This window comes from Mugil cephalus, chromosome 8 (genome assembly GCF_022458985.1).
Source record: "Mugil cephalus isolate CIBA_MC_2020 chromosome 8, CIBA_Mcephalus_1.1, whole genome shotgun sequence".
Taxonomy (NCBI): Eukaryota; Metazoa; Chordata; class Actinopteri; order Mugiliformes; family Mugilidae; genus Mugil; species Mugil cephalus.
Window position 1 is genome coordinate 21,693,275 of NC_061777.1, and position 13,309 is coordinate 21,706,583.

The 13,309-nt window shown below is 43.3% G+C and overlaps 1 protein-coding gene across 12 annotated transcripts in view; it reads left to right on the forward strand.

Annotated features, from left to right (window-relative positions):
- arvcfb (ARVCF delta catenin family member b) overlaps positions 1 to 13,309 on the forward strand; it is a 190,415-nt gene that overhangs the window by 75,231 nt on the left and 101,875 nt on the right. For 11 of the 12 annotated variants that reach the window (XM_047593063.1, XM_047593069.1, XM_047593067.1 and 8 more), the window contains exons 4-5: positions 1,201 to 1,291; positions 2,282 to 2,501. The exons of the other annotated variant lie outside the window; for it this stretch is intronic. In XM_047593063.1, coding sequence (XP_047449019.1) covers positions 2,310 to 2,501 — 192 coding nt within the window. In that variant the 5' untranslated portion in view covers positions 1,201 to 1,291; positions 2,282 to 2,309. The remainder of the gene's footprint in view (positions 1 to 1,200; positions 1,292 to 2,281; positions 2,502 to 13,309) is intronic. 12 annotated transcript variants of the gene reach the window in all.

Consider the following 13,309-nt stretch of genomic DNA (forward strand, 5'->3'; position numbering starts at 1 on the left):
AACACATTCTTGCAGTTCTCTTCAGTGATGGGCACTATATATTTTAGACAAGGTGGTGAGCCTTAAAAATTGTGTCACAGAATCTTCACAGCAACAGGATCTTCGCAGTATAGCATCTCGTACTAGACCTGCTAGGGTCAAGAGAGCAGCCCAGAACAGAGTTGGCCTTCTTCACCAGTCTGTTCAGTCTCTTTATGTCAGCTGCTGCAGCAGACCACTCTGTAGAAGATGGCTGATGCCACCACAGAGTCCTAAAAGGACCTCAGTAGTTCTCTGTGCACTACGAAGGACCTCAGTGACCTTAGCAGATAGAGTCTGCTTTGGCCTTTCTTATAAAGTGCACCAGCACGGTCAGTCCAGTCCATGCTTTTGTCCAGGTGAACACCCACATTCTTAGTCGAGTCCACTATCTCTATTTCCGTTCCCTGGATGTTCACCTGTGTGTTGGTTGAGTTTGTGCCTGCGGAAATCCACCACCAGCTCCTTGGTTTTGCCCAAGGCAGCTTTCCTGGCACAAGACTACAAAGTCATGGATGAGTCCTCTATATGGAGACGTCTTCCCAGTCCTGGATGAGGCCAACGACTGCAGAGTCTGAGAATTTCTCCAGATGACAACTGGTTTAGAGGTGTCAAAAATCTGCAGTGCAGGGGGAGAAGAGGAAGGGAGCAGGACAATTGCCTCCCGTGCTGGACCACATCAGACACCCAGGCCCGTTTCCTCACACACCGTGGTCTATTGGCCAGGTAGTCAATATCCAGCATGTGCACCTGCTTGTCCCTCAGTATGGCAGGCTGCATGTTGTAATAACAAGGTGCGCTAAGCAGTGTAGAATCAGATTAATTCTTAAAGATTTAGAATAATTTCTCACTGGGAGTTTAAATGTGTCTTTCTTATTGTAATGAGGAATTACAAAGGTGTAGATAGTGAGGATAATAGCGCAATGCTTATGAGAATATTTTCTTCAGATCCTAGCCGAAACCGTTACAGCATGAATTGGTCTTAAGTATAAATCATTACATAATGTCATCATTGAACACTCTCCAGAATAGTTTGTTCAAAAATATATGGTGAACAAATACATAGCCAAGTTCAACCCAGTTAGAAGAACCACATGGTATTTGTTGCCTTTCATCGCTGTTTTAATCTCTTGATTTTTCTTGTTTGTCTTCCTTTTGTTTTTCTTTCCCCTTCTCTCCTAGCTCTCCGTTCTTCTTGCTGTTTCATCCCTCTGCCTCTGTTAGAGCGGGGGATGTCTGTTTTCTAACGCCTCTCAGTCTGCTTATCAACTAGGTCTGTATTGCTGTGGATTGGTATTTCCAACCTCATTTGTTATTGTCCTGTCAACCCCCCTGATATCACGCCACCATCAGTTATGGATATCAGGGTCTATGTGACATTGATATGCACTGTGGCTTGCGAGTGTTATCTGGAAATCCTGATTATTTATGATAGACGACGCGCGCGTGTGTGTGTCTGATACTAGACCCAAGTGTCCGTTTGAGTGGCTGTTGGAATCTTGCATGTGTTGGATTTGTGCCTGCAACAGTGCTTGTGTCAGAATGCATTATAGCTCTGTGCATGACTATATCCAATGACTGTGCTGTTCCTCCACGCTGGCTATGATTGTCCATTTGAAGCAGCGCGATCATTCCTTTCCACCATTTGGATTTCCAGAAACAAGAAGCTTTGTTTTTGTGAGTCTGTGCTGTCCTGCTTCATTCCCTTTGTTGTTTTTGGAACTGGTAGATTGTGTTTTCATTTTGCTGCCCTCATGTTCGAGCAAAACGCTACTGAGCTTCATCTGTGATGCCAGGGTTGTTTTAATCATAGGAAAAGCTCAAACCTTTTAAAGCAAACACATAATTGGTATCCAGCAGGGCATCCTCATTAATGTGTTTGCTGGACTGGAGTATCAGAGACTTCCCCATGTTGTAGCCCTTTGCGGGGAGATTTTGATCCCTTCAGTGTACTGGCTCAAGATACCACAGTCAGAGTTAAATAGATTTGTGCTATGACCCTGCCTCCCTGGTTATCCAGCCAAACAGCCTAATTGTTGTGTTTTGATGTGTTGGATTCTTTTATTCATGATAGTTTTTGAAATCTTGTGATGCATTCCATACCATCAGTATCCCATTCTGGCCAGTGATGTCTTGTACTTGAACTTGAGGCATGTGTCAGCCTGTTGATGCCACTCATCCCGCCTGTCGGGTCTGGGTGTCTTTAATGACCTGGTGCCCCCTCCTCCTCCCCCTTCTCTTCCCTCCCTTCCCAACTTGGAAGATCTGTACAACCGCAACCAACACTGGACATGGAGGACTATGATGTTCGCTCCGCTGCCAGCATCCTGGCCTCAGTGAAAGAGCAGGAGGCGCGTTTTGAGCAGCTGACCCGAGCCCTTGAGGAGGAGCGGCGCAACGTCACCCTGCAGCTAGAACGCGCCAACCTGCCTCCCAACGCCCCCGCCAGCCAACCGCTAGCATGGCAGCAAGTGGTGATGCAGGTAAATGACGCCGGCGTGCAGGCTGACACCCCACCGTTGTCTTTTTCAAACACCAACTTGCTTTACCATGTGTCCCCTTCCCTGCCTATCTAAAGTGACATTCGACTCTCCTGCCCCTCTCCTTCCATCAGAGCAAGCTCATTTCATTGCCATGTTTGCTCATGGTCATTGCTTTTCATTCTCGGTGGGGCTTTGTAATCACTCCCTTCTATTTCTCTGTGATTGGAGACACTTGTTCCTATTGTTTGAACCCACTGTCCTGGATGTTGTGCAATAATCTGCTCTGTGGTGACTCATCTTAAAAAGTGAGCAGATGAGATTCAACCTCTCATTGTGCCTCTCTTTGCCTTCTGCTTCTACACCACTGCTTGCCATCTAATCCCATCTCCTTTCGCCCACTGGTCTTTGATATTGTGTGGCGGCGCTGCAGATTGGATGTGGCCTTTCGCCCAGCTTTGGCCAGCGCTGGGAGCACATTAGAGTCCTGGCCAGGACTTCTATCTACGCTGGCTGACTCTGCAGGAGCAGCAAATTTAAGATGTAAAAATGAGACATCTGTAATCCCCTTAAACTGTCAACAGTCACAACAAGCACACTGATTTGCATACTTCAAACTGGTAGCAGCCAAGGAAAACCGTTGAGTTAATAACTTCTGTGGGGAGGCAACATGAAATCTTTAACATTCACTCTTTGAAACTCTACCTGGTGCACATGTTTCCATTGTCCTGACATTTTCTCCTGTTTTTACTCTTGGACAGAAACACTTTTTTGAAAGAAACCCCTCCAGACTATACACGTGTTTTACTAGCTACAATCTGAAAGCACAATTTGACAATGCAGCACCTGTGGCACTTAGACACATCACCTTTAATCACGGTAAAGGAGGCAGACTCATGTATTATTGATAGAGCGAGACTCGCAGATATGGAACCGCTTTGCCTGCGTTTGCCTGTGGTTGCATTTGCGTGCAGTCACATTTGGTTAACAGCCGCTGTCAGTGTTCATTTTCAGAGGGCTTGCTGCCAATTTGGCCTCATGAAGAGATAATGAAGAGGATGCAGGAAAAAAGTATTGAAGGGTTAAGTAAACTTGTCAGCACCTCATGCCACCGCAAAAATAAAACATAATCTGCCTCTTTTGTGGACAGTGTGTGTGTGAGAGAGAGACATCCTCACCTCAACTTAAATCCTTCTGTGAAATCCTTACCATTCACACGTTACACTAGATACATCTACTCTGCCTATTTAATAAGTAGGAGTCAATTTTGTAAACACACTTGTAACCATGCGTTACAAGTGTGGAAAGTTTGTTGGAAGAACCTTTGCTCAGCTTTGCTGTGTGTACTTGTAAGTGTGTGTGTGTTTGTGTGTGTGTGTGTGTGTGTGTGTGTGTGTGTGTGTGTGTGTGTGTGTGTGTGTGTGTGTGTGTGTGTGTGTGCGCCGTCAGACCCACTCCATTCACATAATGAGGCAGTGTGAGGGATGAGGAATGCGTCAGGTTGTTCTCGTTATCTCCGTCCCCTCCTTGTTCAGCCTCCCTCACACACAGAATCCTCAGGCTGCATGATGAATTGAATGGAGCGTGGATCAGTAACTGAAGGTTCAGAATCACAACCCCAGGGCCAGGCTCAATGAAGTCTGCCATTATTTAAAGCTGAGGTCAAGAAAGAAAGAAAAAGTGGACCAACTCTGATTAACGGAATAAGATGCGAACGGACAGCTAATGAGCAGGATAAGCCACTGATCTGCATAGATCTCCGCTACAGGGCGCTCACCATTGAACAGGCCGGGTCAGAACATCAATAGGCCGCAAACAGTTTATCTGCCTTTATCATTATTGTCATCTTTTTCTTCACTGACAGCACAGTGGGTAGCAAATAAACAGGAGGGTAGATAAAATAAGAGGGCGTGGGTTACTGTAAAGACAGATCAGTGTGTCATTTCAAGCAATCCACACAGATACTTTTTTTTAGTTTTGTTATTTCTTGGCAAGCTCCCAATCACGATGTGTTGGTTTTAACACATAGCCCTGGACAGCAGCAATGTAATTAAAAAATGTTTTAAAGTTTGGTAACAAATATTTTGGCTAATGTTATTATGACCACTGCAGTTTTGCATTACGTAACAATAATGTATAAATCTAGAGTTTGTTTGATCTATTTTGGCCCACACTTAAAGATGAATATATATATATTGTCGTCTTAAAACCATGAAATCTACAAACTTTAGAGAAGCCTCTGTTGTCATAATAGAGCTCTACATCTGTTGCATGGGTTGCCATGATATCATAGACATTCATAGTGCCAAGAGAAAAAAAAAATCATAGGCTCTTCTGGATGAATTTTAACAACTCGTAGCTCTGTAACTTGACATTTCTTGCCAGTGTTGGGTCAAATGTTGCCCAACAGCTAGCTTTTGGTCAACATTGCCTGCTGAATGTATAGTTACAGACTCTGAGAGCATAATTTGCTACAATCAGTGCCTGTTGTGTTTTCGCTACTCCTCCAGTAGCGTGTTTTATTTTCCCAAAGTAGCACTGTCATTGTTAATATTTAAGCACGGTAGAGTTCAGTTTACTTTCAATTCAATTTATTTATTATTCAAAGTGTCTCAAGACACTTTAATGAATCCAGAGCCTGAAAACTCCGGAGCAGACATTAAAGCGTCCAACACAAAGAAAAACTCCTTTTTAACTGGAAGAAACCTTATGAAGGGACCTCATCTGTCTGAGAGGAGAGTGGAAGAGAAGAGGGGAAGACAACTGCAACTAGCAGATACATTCATATATGAGTCTGGATAAGATATACATGCAAAATATATACTACGAGATAATACAGCATGAGGCATAATACATGGGAGATTGATAATAGATTAAAAAAAAAAGAATGGGTAAAGCCAGCTCACTGACTATTAATTGTAGAAAAGTTACTGTCATAAGATAGAACAGGAGCACAGAGGCTTTGTCTGTACAATGTTAATACAAGTTAATAAAGATGGATCTCCACAAGATATTTTGACCACTGACTGATACTGTAACAATGGGTGTGGGACATTATTGTAAACACCACTGCCCTACTTTCTAACCCTCATTCACTTCATTGACACTGTATTATTTGCCACCAAGAAAGACTGTTATTATAATTCCTAATTTTGTTGTATTCACAATGGACAAGGAAGGCTTTCTATCCTCTAGTGTTTATGTTCAAATCAGAGCCGTGCAGTCAGACACTCCATTAGCTTGTCTGAGGAAGTTACCAGGAGAGATTCAGTGACACGGACCGACATCCTTAGAATCTGCGTCCATTGAAGGTTTCATTCACAGGATTACTCACATGTGAAGATCATATCCTTTCTCCCATTGATATCATGTTTGTCTGTGCTAATTGATTTTTGCCCGAAGGAGCATTATTGCTGAGTCTGAAAGGTCAAGTGGTATATGGTGATAGTTCTGTGTGTAGAGAAAGGCAGACAGCACTCAGACAACCAATGCCTGTCTGGAGCTAAGGGAGAAGGTGACCTCATTTCATATACACCAGACGGCTCATCTCTATACCCACAGCCCCTGCGCTACACATCCATAGATCCTGTCTGGAGGTGCGTATGGTCATTTAAAAGGAAACTTGGTATAATGTCTTGCACTATGGATATCATAAAACGTTGGTGTTCAGACTCTATATTCAGTAGGCTTCTAGCAGTGCGGAGTCATATCATCCCTTTGTGCAAATATTGTGGGAAGTTTTCAAAGGCTTGTGAGCTTTAGAGAGAGAGAACAGTGCAGCCTTTGATCTGTGCTGCTGTCTCTGCTGAAGATGTGCAGGCCCCAGCCCTGCGATGGCACCACGGCACTCAACCAACAATCGCTCCAACCTCCCTCCACCCACTTTCATCCCCACAACCCACAGCCCCCAGCCTTGTCTAGGCACAATGGATACAAAGGGCTGAGGGTGCTATAGCGACAGAAGATCTATCCCTCCACTGGCAGGGCCCGGGAGCCCCTGTACCCTCGTAAATCACCTGCCTAACAATGAGCCTTAGTTGAAGCCCTCCCCTCCTCGATTTTACCCTGTCTTTTCCCTTGCTGGGGCATCAAGAACCTTCTCACCTCCCATGAGCACCCTAATTACCTTGGTGTGAAAGTGCCTCCTTTGTTTATGTTTGTATGCCACACTGCTCTCACATCCCTCCTACAACACTTTCCCCTTGTTATGAACCAGCTTGCAGAAACGTCACATTAAAATTCTAATGATGTTGCGGCCTGTTTTGCCCTGTTTCCTTATGCGACCCCCTCGATCGGGTCTCATCATAGTTTAAAAGTTGCTACAGGAACTTGGTCTGAATCTTAGGATGCAGACAGTATAAAGTAAAGTCTGCAGCATTTTCTGACCCTTCCCACTAGGCAAATCTTAGCCTGTGACCTGCATGCTGCAGACTTTTGATTATGATCTGGATTGTGCAATGGGGCAAAAACCTACTAAGAGTGTGTTTAATTGTACTGTTTTCTAACACAGCCATCACAAGTCAGAGTTTATTTGGAGAATCATTTTACTCTTGCAGCGGCATGCTCCAGTGACATTGATTTGACCACTGTATCAAACCCAAAACACCTCACCTAAGCCTCTGTCATATCGATTAATACATTTCTGCAGGAGCCACATAAAGCTACATAACCATCTGTGGTTTAAAGAGGTCAGTGAGCTCCTGCAAAGCTAGGCAATCTTCATTATTAAGAATTGAAGCAGTGAAAGTACTGGCATTTATGGCGTTTTCTTTTGCAGGGAATTAGACATTTAAATGAAAGCACTCTCCTCCCTGCCAGCCAATACTTCCCTGCCCTCCCCTCCAAAATGATAATGAGTGCAGTCAGAGCGTTCTCCAGCTCCAGCAGGAGAAAGGTGTGGCTGTACAGGACTATGTGTTTGCTCAAAATTTCACATGCAAATGCGAAACTGAGTAGCACTACTGTTGTATAGGTGGAAGGACGGATTGTTCAGTGGTGGCACAGTTTCTCTTAGCTTGTGGGTGATTTGTTTATTTCCGTGAGTTTTAGATTTAACAGTGGCATGTCTCTGTGCAATATGTAAAATCTAGGAAATGTATTGTACAGGTATGTAGCAGAGACCTCTTCCAACTATACTGTGCGACCTTAAGCTAAAATGCAGAGCACATGTGTCGTTAATGTCCTAGATTATCTTTTATTCACTGCACTTCAATTTTAAGAGTCAAGTTGGAGGCAGTGGCCCATGAATCACAGTGCTAACTGCTCAAGGTAGGCGGCTAAGTCCTTTTTTGTATCTCATCTCAGTACAGGAGCTGACAAGGGCGGACAGACATTTTTACTCAAGGTTGGGGTTGTGCATATTCCTCTTGTTCCGATGAACAAGGAGGGAGAGGGGTTTAAACTGGAGACATTGGAAAAGCCTTTTGTATGAGCTATTTATATTCCTCTGGGGAAGCTTGAACCTTCATTCTTCAAATCAGTCCGACCGAAGGTGGACTTAATGCCTGTCCTGGTGCACCTCCCTGCCATTTGATCACAATCCATTAAACCATTACGCTCACTAAAAGCACTAAGAGGGGTATCTGAGAACCGCTCCCATTTCCTTTACCACACATCCTCTCTGTGTCCCCACCAAACTGATCAGAGAGGCCAAATATCTTTGAATTGCAAAGTGTGGGCAACATCGAAGTCCACTTTTGCACTTGAAGACGAGCACGGTCAGAGACATAACTTTCACCCATGTGTTTAACATAAAGTCCTTCACAAGACCCCAGTGCCATGAGGAATGTGACCTCTCAGTCCGCAGTGTCCAGCAGGACTGCTAACGAGGCTGGATGTTGACCCACTTTGAAAAAATACAACAACAAAAAAACAATAAACTAAACAGTAATCTAAATTGAAAACAGTCTTCAACCCAAATTGTAGGGCTGGGGGTGTTCTTCAAAGCCTTGATTTAATTAACCCCATGAGTTTAATATACCGGTGCAACACTTTTACTAGATGACTTACAAGGATGTAAAATGTGTTTAAATAAGAAACAGGAGCAGCACTGAGCCTTGTTTTGGGTGGTTTGCAGGAGTAAATTCACACTTTATTGGACAGGACAAATTCCTTAATGGACAAAGTGACTTTGGGCTAAAGATTTCTTTTTAATTGCACCCCAGTGTGTTCAATGTGCATATCAACGTCCATAAGCCAAATAAAACAAATCAGATAACCTCAGCCAGACCCTCCACAGTAGAAACTTACATCACAACACAGTCATGTACAGTAGCCTCCGGAGCTAATGTTAATGAAAAAATGTGGACATTTGTTTGGATTCTGAGTTGCATTCAAAGTTTCTAGAAAGTACCTTAACTGTGCATTTTAACAGCTAAGGCCTCAACCAAGTTGTAAACGATTAAATGATTTCTCTCAAGACCGAAAATTTAAGTTGCAGATGAATCAACCATTTTGTGTCCCAGCTGAGAGTTAAGAGGCAATTCCTTTTTTTGGTGTGTAGCAGTTTCTGTTAAATCACTGACTCGTGTTAATTCTCTACAATATAAGCATATGTGCAGTAACAGTAGTCTATATGTTATACTCCAAAAGTCTGAAGCATCCGATGACTGTGCACCCTGAATGATTTAATGAGTTGTGGCATTGCCTCGGGCTGAGGAACGCTACACATCTGCATCTGGACAGACCGTGGAAAGACTGGACATCACAGTGTCTGGAATTTGCAAACCTTTGCTGTTTTGTGTCGGCAGGATTGCACACACTCGCGGACACTTGATCTAACATTCACAGTTTGCCACAAACTGGAGCCGGACACAAGGTCCGTCTTTGTTGAAAGTTGGTATGTTTAGAAGAAGGGATGTGCAAAGGAACAGGGTTAAGTGTCAAACCCAGAGGGGCTGAGAGTGATTATTGAATGTGATGGTAATAGTGCAGGGATTTGTACAAATATGGGCACTGGTTTTTTCAGTCTCCGATAGTCTGCTTCAATCTGAGATAACTACAGGTTCAGCTCTATGGAGGAAAAAAATAACATTGGACCTTCACATTCCTAAGACAAATAATAATTACAAACACAGCTGACTTTCATCACGATTATCTATTCATCCCCAAGCCAGCGTGACACAGCGGACAGAATTCACAAGAAGCCGATGGTCAGATGAGAAATCTGCCAAAAGGCTGTGAACTATCAGCCAGTGTGTAAACATATTCTAATAGGGGGAAAAGATCCAGTTTTACTTGCAAAAAAAAAAAATAATAAGCTGAACCATCTGTCAAAATATATCTAAAAAATGTCAAAAGGCAGAAGAATATCACAAGTAGCTCGGCTGAAATGAGCATTAGGTCATGGGGCAACTGATTCGCTGTTTTCACTTTTAGACGCGCATAAACAGTCACTGCCAGACCTCATTCTAGCTACAGAGAATATGTACCATTTTAAGAAAGGTGATAGGAAAAATGTTTCGGGGCGTAAAAGTTAATGGTTTTTCTCCCGCCAGAATCCGACTGGTTCAGATTCTTTTGTTAGCGTCTCCTTCAGTGTCCCAATTACGTGTGACAAGGCGGCAAAACAAGGAACAGCCTAATCCTGTTACGGTTGTATTACAAATCTTGCTGTGCAATTACAGTACTGCAACATAAAAACAGAAAATAGAACCTTCTGATCTGAAGTGATGCCGTTTAGACAGAGCTTTATTTCTCTAAATGAAGGGAAAATTGCCTTTTTGCCTGACAAAAGCCCCCAATAGATTGCACCCTAATCCGCTGCATAGCTGACAAGCCATTTTTCAAGGGGAAAATAAAACATGATCGTAAAAGTCATTAGATAAGGACTTTTTTGCAAGCTGTGCCATTGTTAGAATAAACAGCAGTCACAGCAGAGCAGATCTTCTTGCCTTCTAGACTCTTGGCTCTTACACTTATATATTTTTGACATCGTACCCCTACACTGTGCTGGTCCTAAAGAACATAAAGCAGCAAAGTAAGTATTATCTTCAGAATCACTTTTTATGCATTTTTGCGGAGCTGCTCTGTGGATATCTGACTAAACTCACTCACCTCTTTGCTAAAGTTTGAAGGTAAAGTGCAGTTTCCTGAGAAATATGTTCTTGGCACACAATGCACTTCAGGTCTGCAAGTTTCTGTGTCAGCTTGTACTCTCTTTCCATTTTGTTCCGCGTCCGTCATCATTAATTGAAGTGAAGAACATGGTTTAACAGCTGCAGCTTCATTGGAGGTGTCTGCCTGTCAAAGCCCGCCTTGTTGCTGAACGTTAACCTTTCCACCGTCTGTTCGACACCTTACATCCTGACAGGGTAAACCCCACTTCAGGAGCTTTGATTACAGCTCTTGGATTATTCATACACCGTGTACATTTGTTTTACAAAGGCTGGATGTAGGTCGACTGGACTCAAGAGGACGTAGCTTTTGTCTTTACAGTAGCAGCTATTCGTTGAAACATCACCAGCCTCAGACATAGAACCACAGGCTGAACATACGGCCAATGCGTTTTGGGATTTATCTTGACATTAAATGTTTAAGACGGTGTACATTTGTGCATGTTTATTCTACTTCAGCCTCTCCTCGCTGTGACCGCCATATTGGTTTTTAGCCGTATGAGCTGCATGGTTCTAGAGGCGGAAATATCTGTCTGTTTTTGAGTTTTGAGGCTCGGTTTGCTTTTTATCTTGTGCAATTAGCAGGTCAAAGTTTTCATGTAGCCATACGAAAAAATGTACCTCTAATGGATTCGGTAAGCACAAAATTTAATACATACAGTTGTGGTTCTCAGTTGATGATCCTCACTGACTTCACACCTACTTGTGGCATAGCTACAGAGGTGCGGACCAGACAGCTTCCTGTGAGGAAGTTCCAGCAACTGTGTGCATGTTTCAGCTGTGACGACGGCCTTTACAAAAACCCTTTTCTTACGAAGACGTCAAGGATCATTCTCCGACATACCCTCGCTGACTGATCGCTGGCTTCTTCTTGCTGTGTTCCTCTCAGGGTGAATTGCCTTGATGATTCCTGACATTTTCATCTGTCCTCATTATCAGTTACCAGTGAGCCCAGCTCTACTTTAGTCTAATGTTAACGTGCAAAAAGTTGGAAAAGTTGAACAGCCAGCATCATGCATTTAAGTCAAACTCTAGTGGTTTGGATCTAGATGGCATGGAAGTCTGCCAATTGTTCCTCAAAACCATAAACCCTTAAACGAAACTGAACACGCACAAAGCACACGTGCAGGTTTGTGGAAAGCTAAGAGTAATGCTTCTTTTTCCGTCGGCTCCCATGAGTTTTCCAAAAGCACTTAATGGATTTTTAAACAGGGTTGTGAAACTCACTCAATGCTTTAAATGGCTTAAATGGAATATGATATTCTAAATTACATAAGAGCAAGAAATGTGCCACGGCTGAAGTTACAATACCGCTTTGTAAAGGTAATGCTGCTCGGATGAATTCTTAATGGTATTGTTGAGAATAAATAGATCTAAATGTAATGGTGCATGGTGTGCCAGGTCTTTCATTAAGAACAAATGGAGCAGCAACATTCTTGGACATGAAAATAGCACTGCCAAGCTGGTGGAATGCAAAACCTCAGCCGTTTCCCCTCCGTTTGGGATTTCTCCTTTCTCCGTTTTCTTCTTTTAGTACAGTCATCCTTTTTTTTCCTCTTTCTCTGCTGTCTTTTCAGGCTTCTTTCAGAGTTGTCCTTAGTTAAGCTTCCGTCTCCGTTATTAGATTAGCATTCCTCCTCAGCCTTGGTCACAGTCATAGATATTTGAATGTGAATTCTTTCACGTACGGCCCACCCCTCCCTTATATCAAGTGCAGCGAGAGGAACGGCACAAAGAGCTGGAGAAAAGGGGCTGTGTGTGCGTGTGTGTATAGGGTGTAAAAATTTGCAGAGTATGGGGTGCCTTCGCCTTCAATAGGGGCAACTTTTGTTTTGTGTGCGAGCCCCTGTCCCTCCCCCTCCTCCTCTTTTTCCTTCGCTCCCTCTGTCTATGCCAACAAGGAGGAGGGGTCGACGGGCTGACAGACAGACGCAGCTGGAGTGCATAGAGGGAGCCGGTCCCACCCCACTAGGATGCCAGAGACACGGTCAGACCCAATGAGCGAAAGGCGAGAGACAGAAAGCTGCTGCATTTCCAGCTCTTGCTGCCTGTCTGTGAGCCCTCCTTTCTATTAACACACCTCCTCTCCCCCACATTCTCCCAGCCCTGGAGGTTTTTTGTTCTCTCGCTGCCAAACTTTTTTTTGTTGAGAGAGTATGTGTGCATGTGCACCCAGATCGGTCCCTTCCTTTTCTTGGGCTCCAGCTCTGGTCACAAAAGGAAGATTCTGACTCTGACCCCTGTCTCTCTCTCTATCACAAGCAGACATGCATAACATCTCTGCAAAAGAAAAAAAAAATGCTGGGTCCTCTTTTTCAGCCCAGCTTCAGACAGACAGAGTTACACTGGATGTAAGGAGATGTCGCTTTCAGAGTAAAAGCATTAACGTTGACTCGAAAATGAAAAAGTGAAATGACATGTTTCCCTGTTTATATCATTCTGCTGGTATGAAAAAATACAAATTCTTGATGGAAATAATTAGTAATGTGGTCAGCGTGTAGCTATGGATTCAAATGTGTCTTAATGTGTTTGATATTCTCTGATATTTTCTGAAGCAAGTGTTCTCTGAGGCAGAAATAGACATTAAATGTAATGACAGCAGGCTCAATAATATATTCTGATTTACAGAAAGTCAGTTAAATCTGAAAATACACACTAGGTTGCTATTTTAAAGACACGTGAAGAATTATTATTATT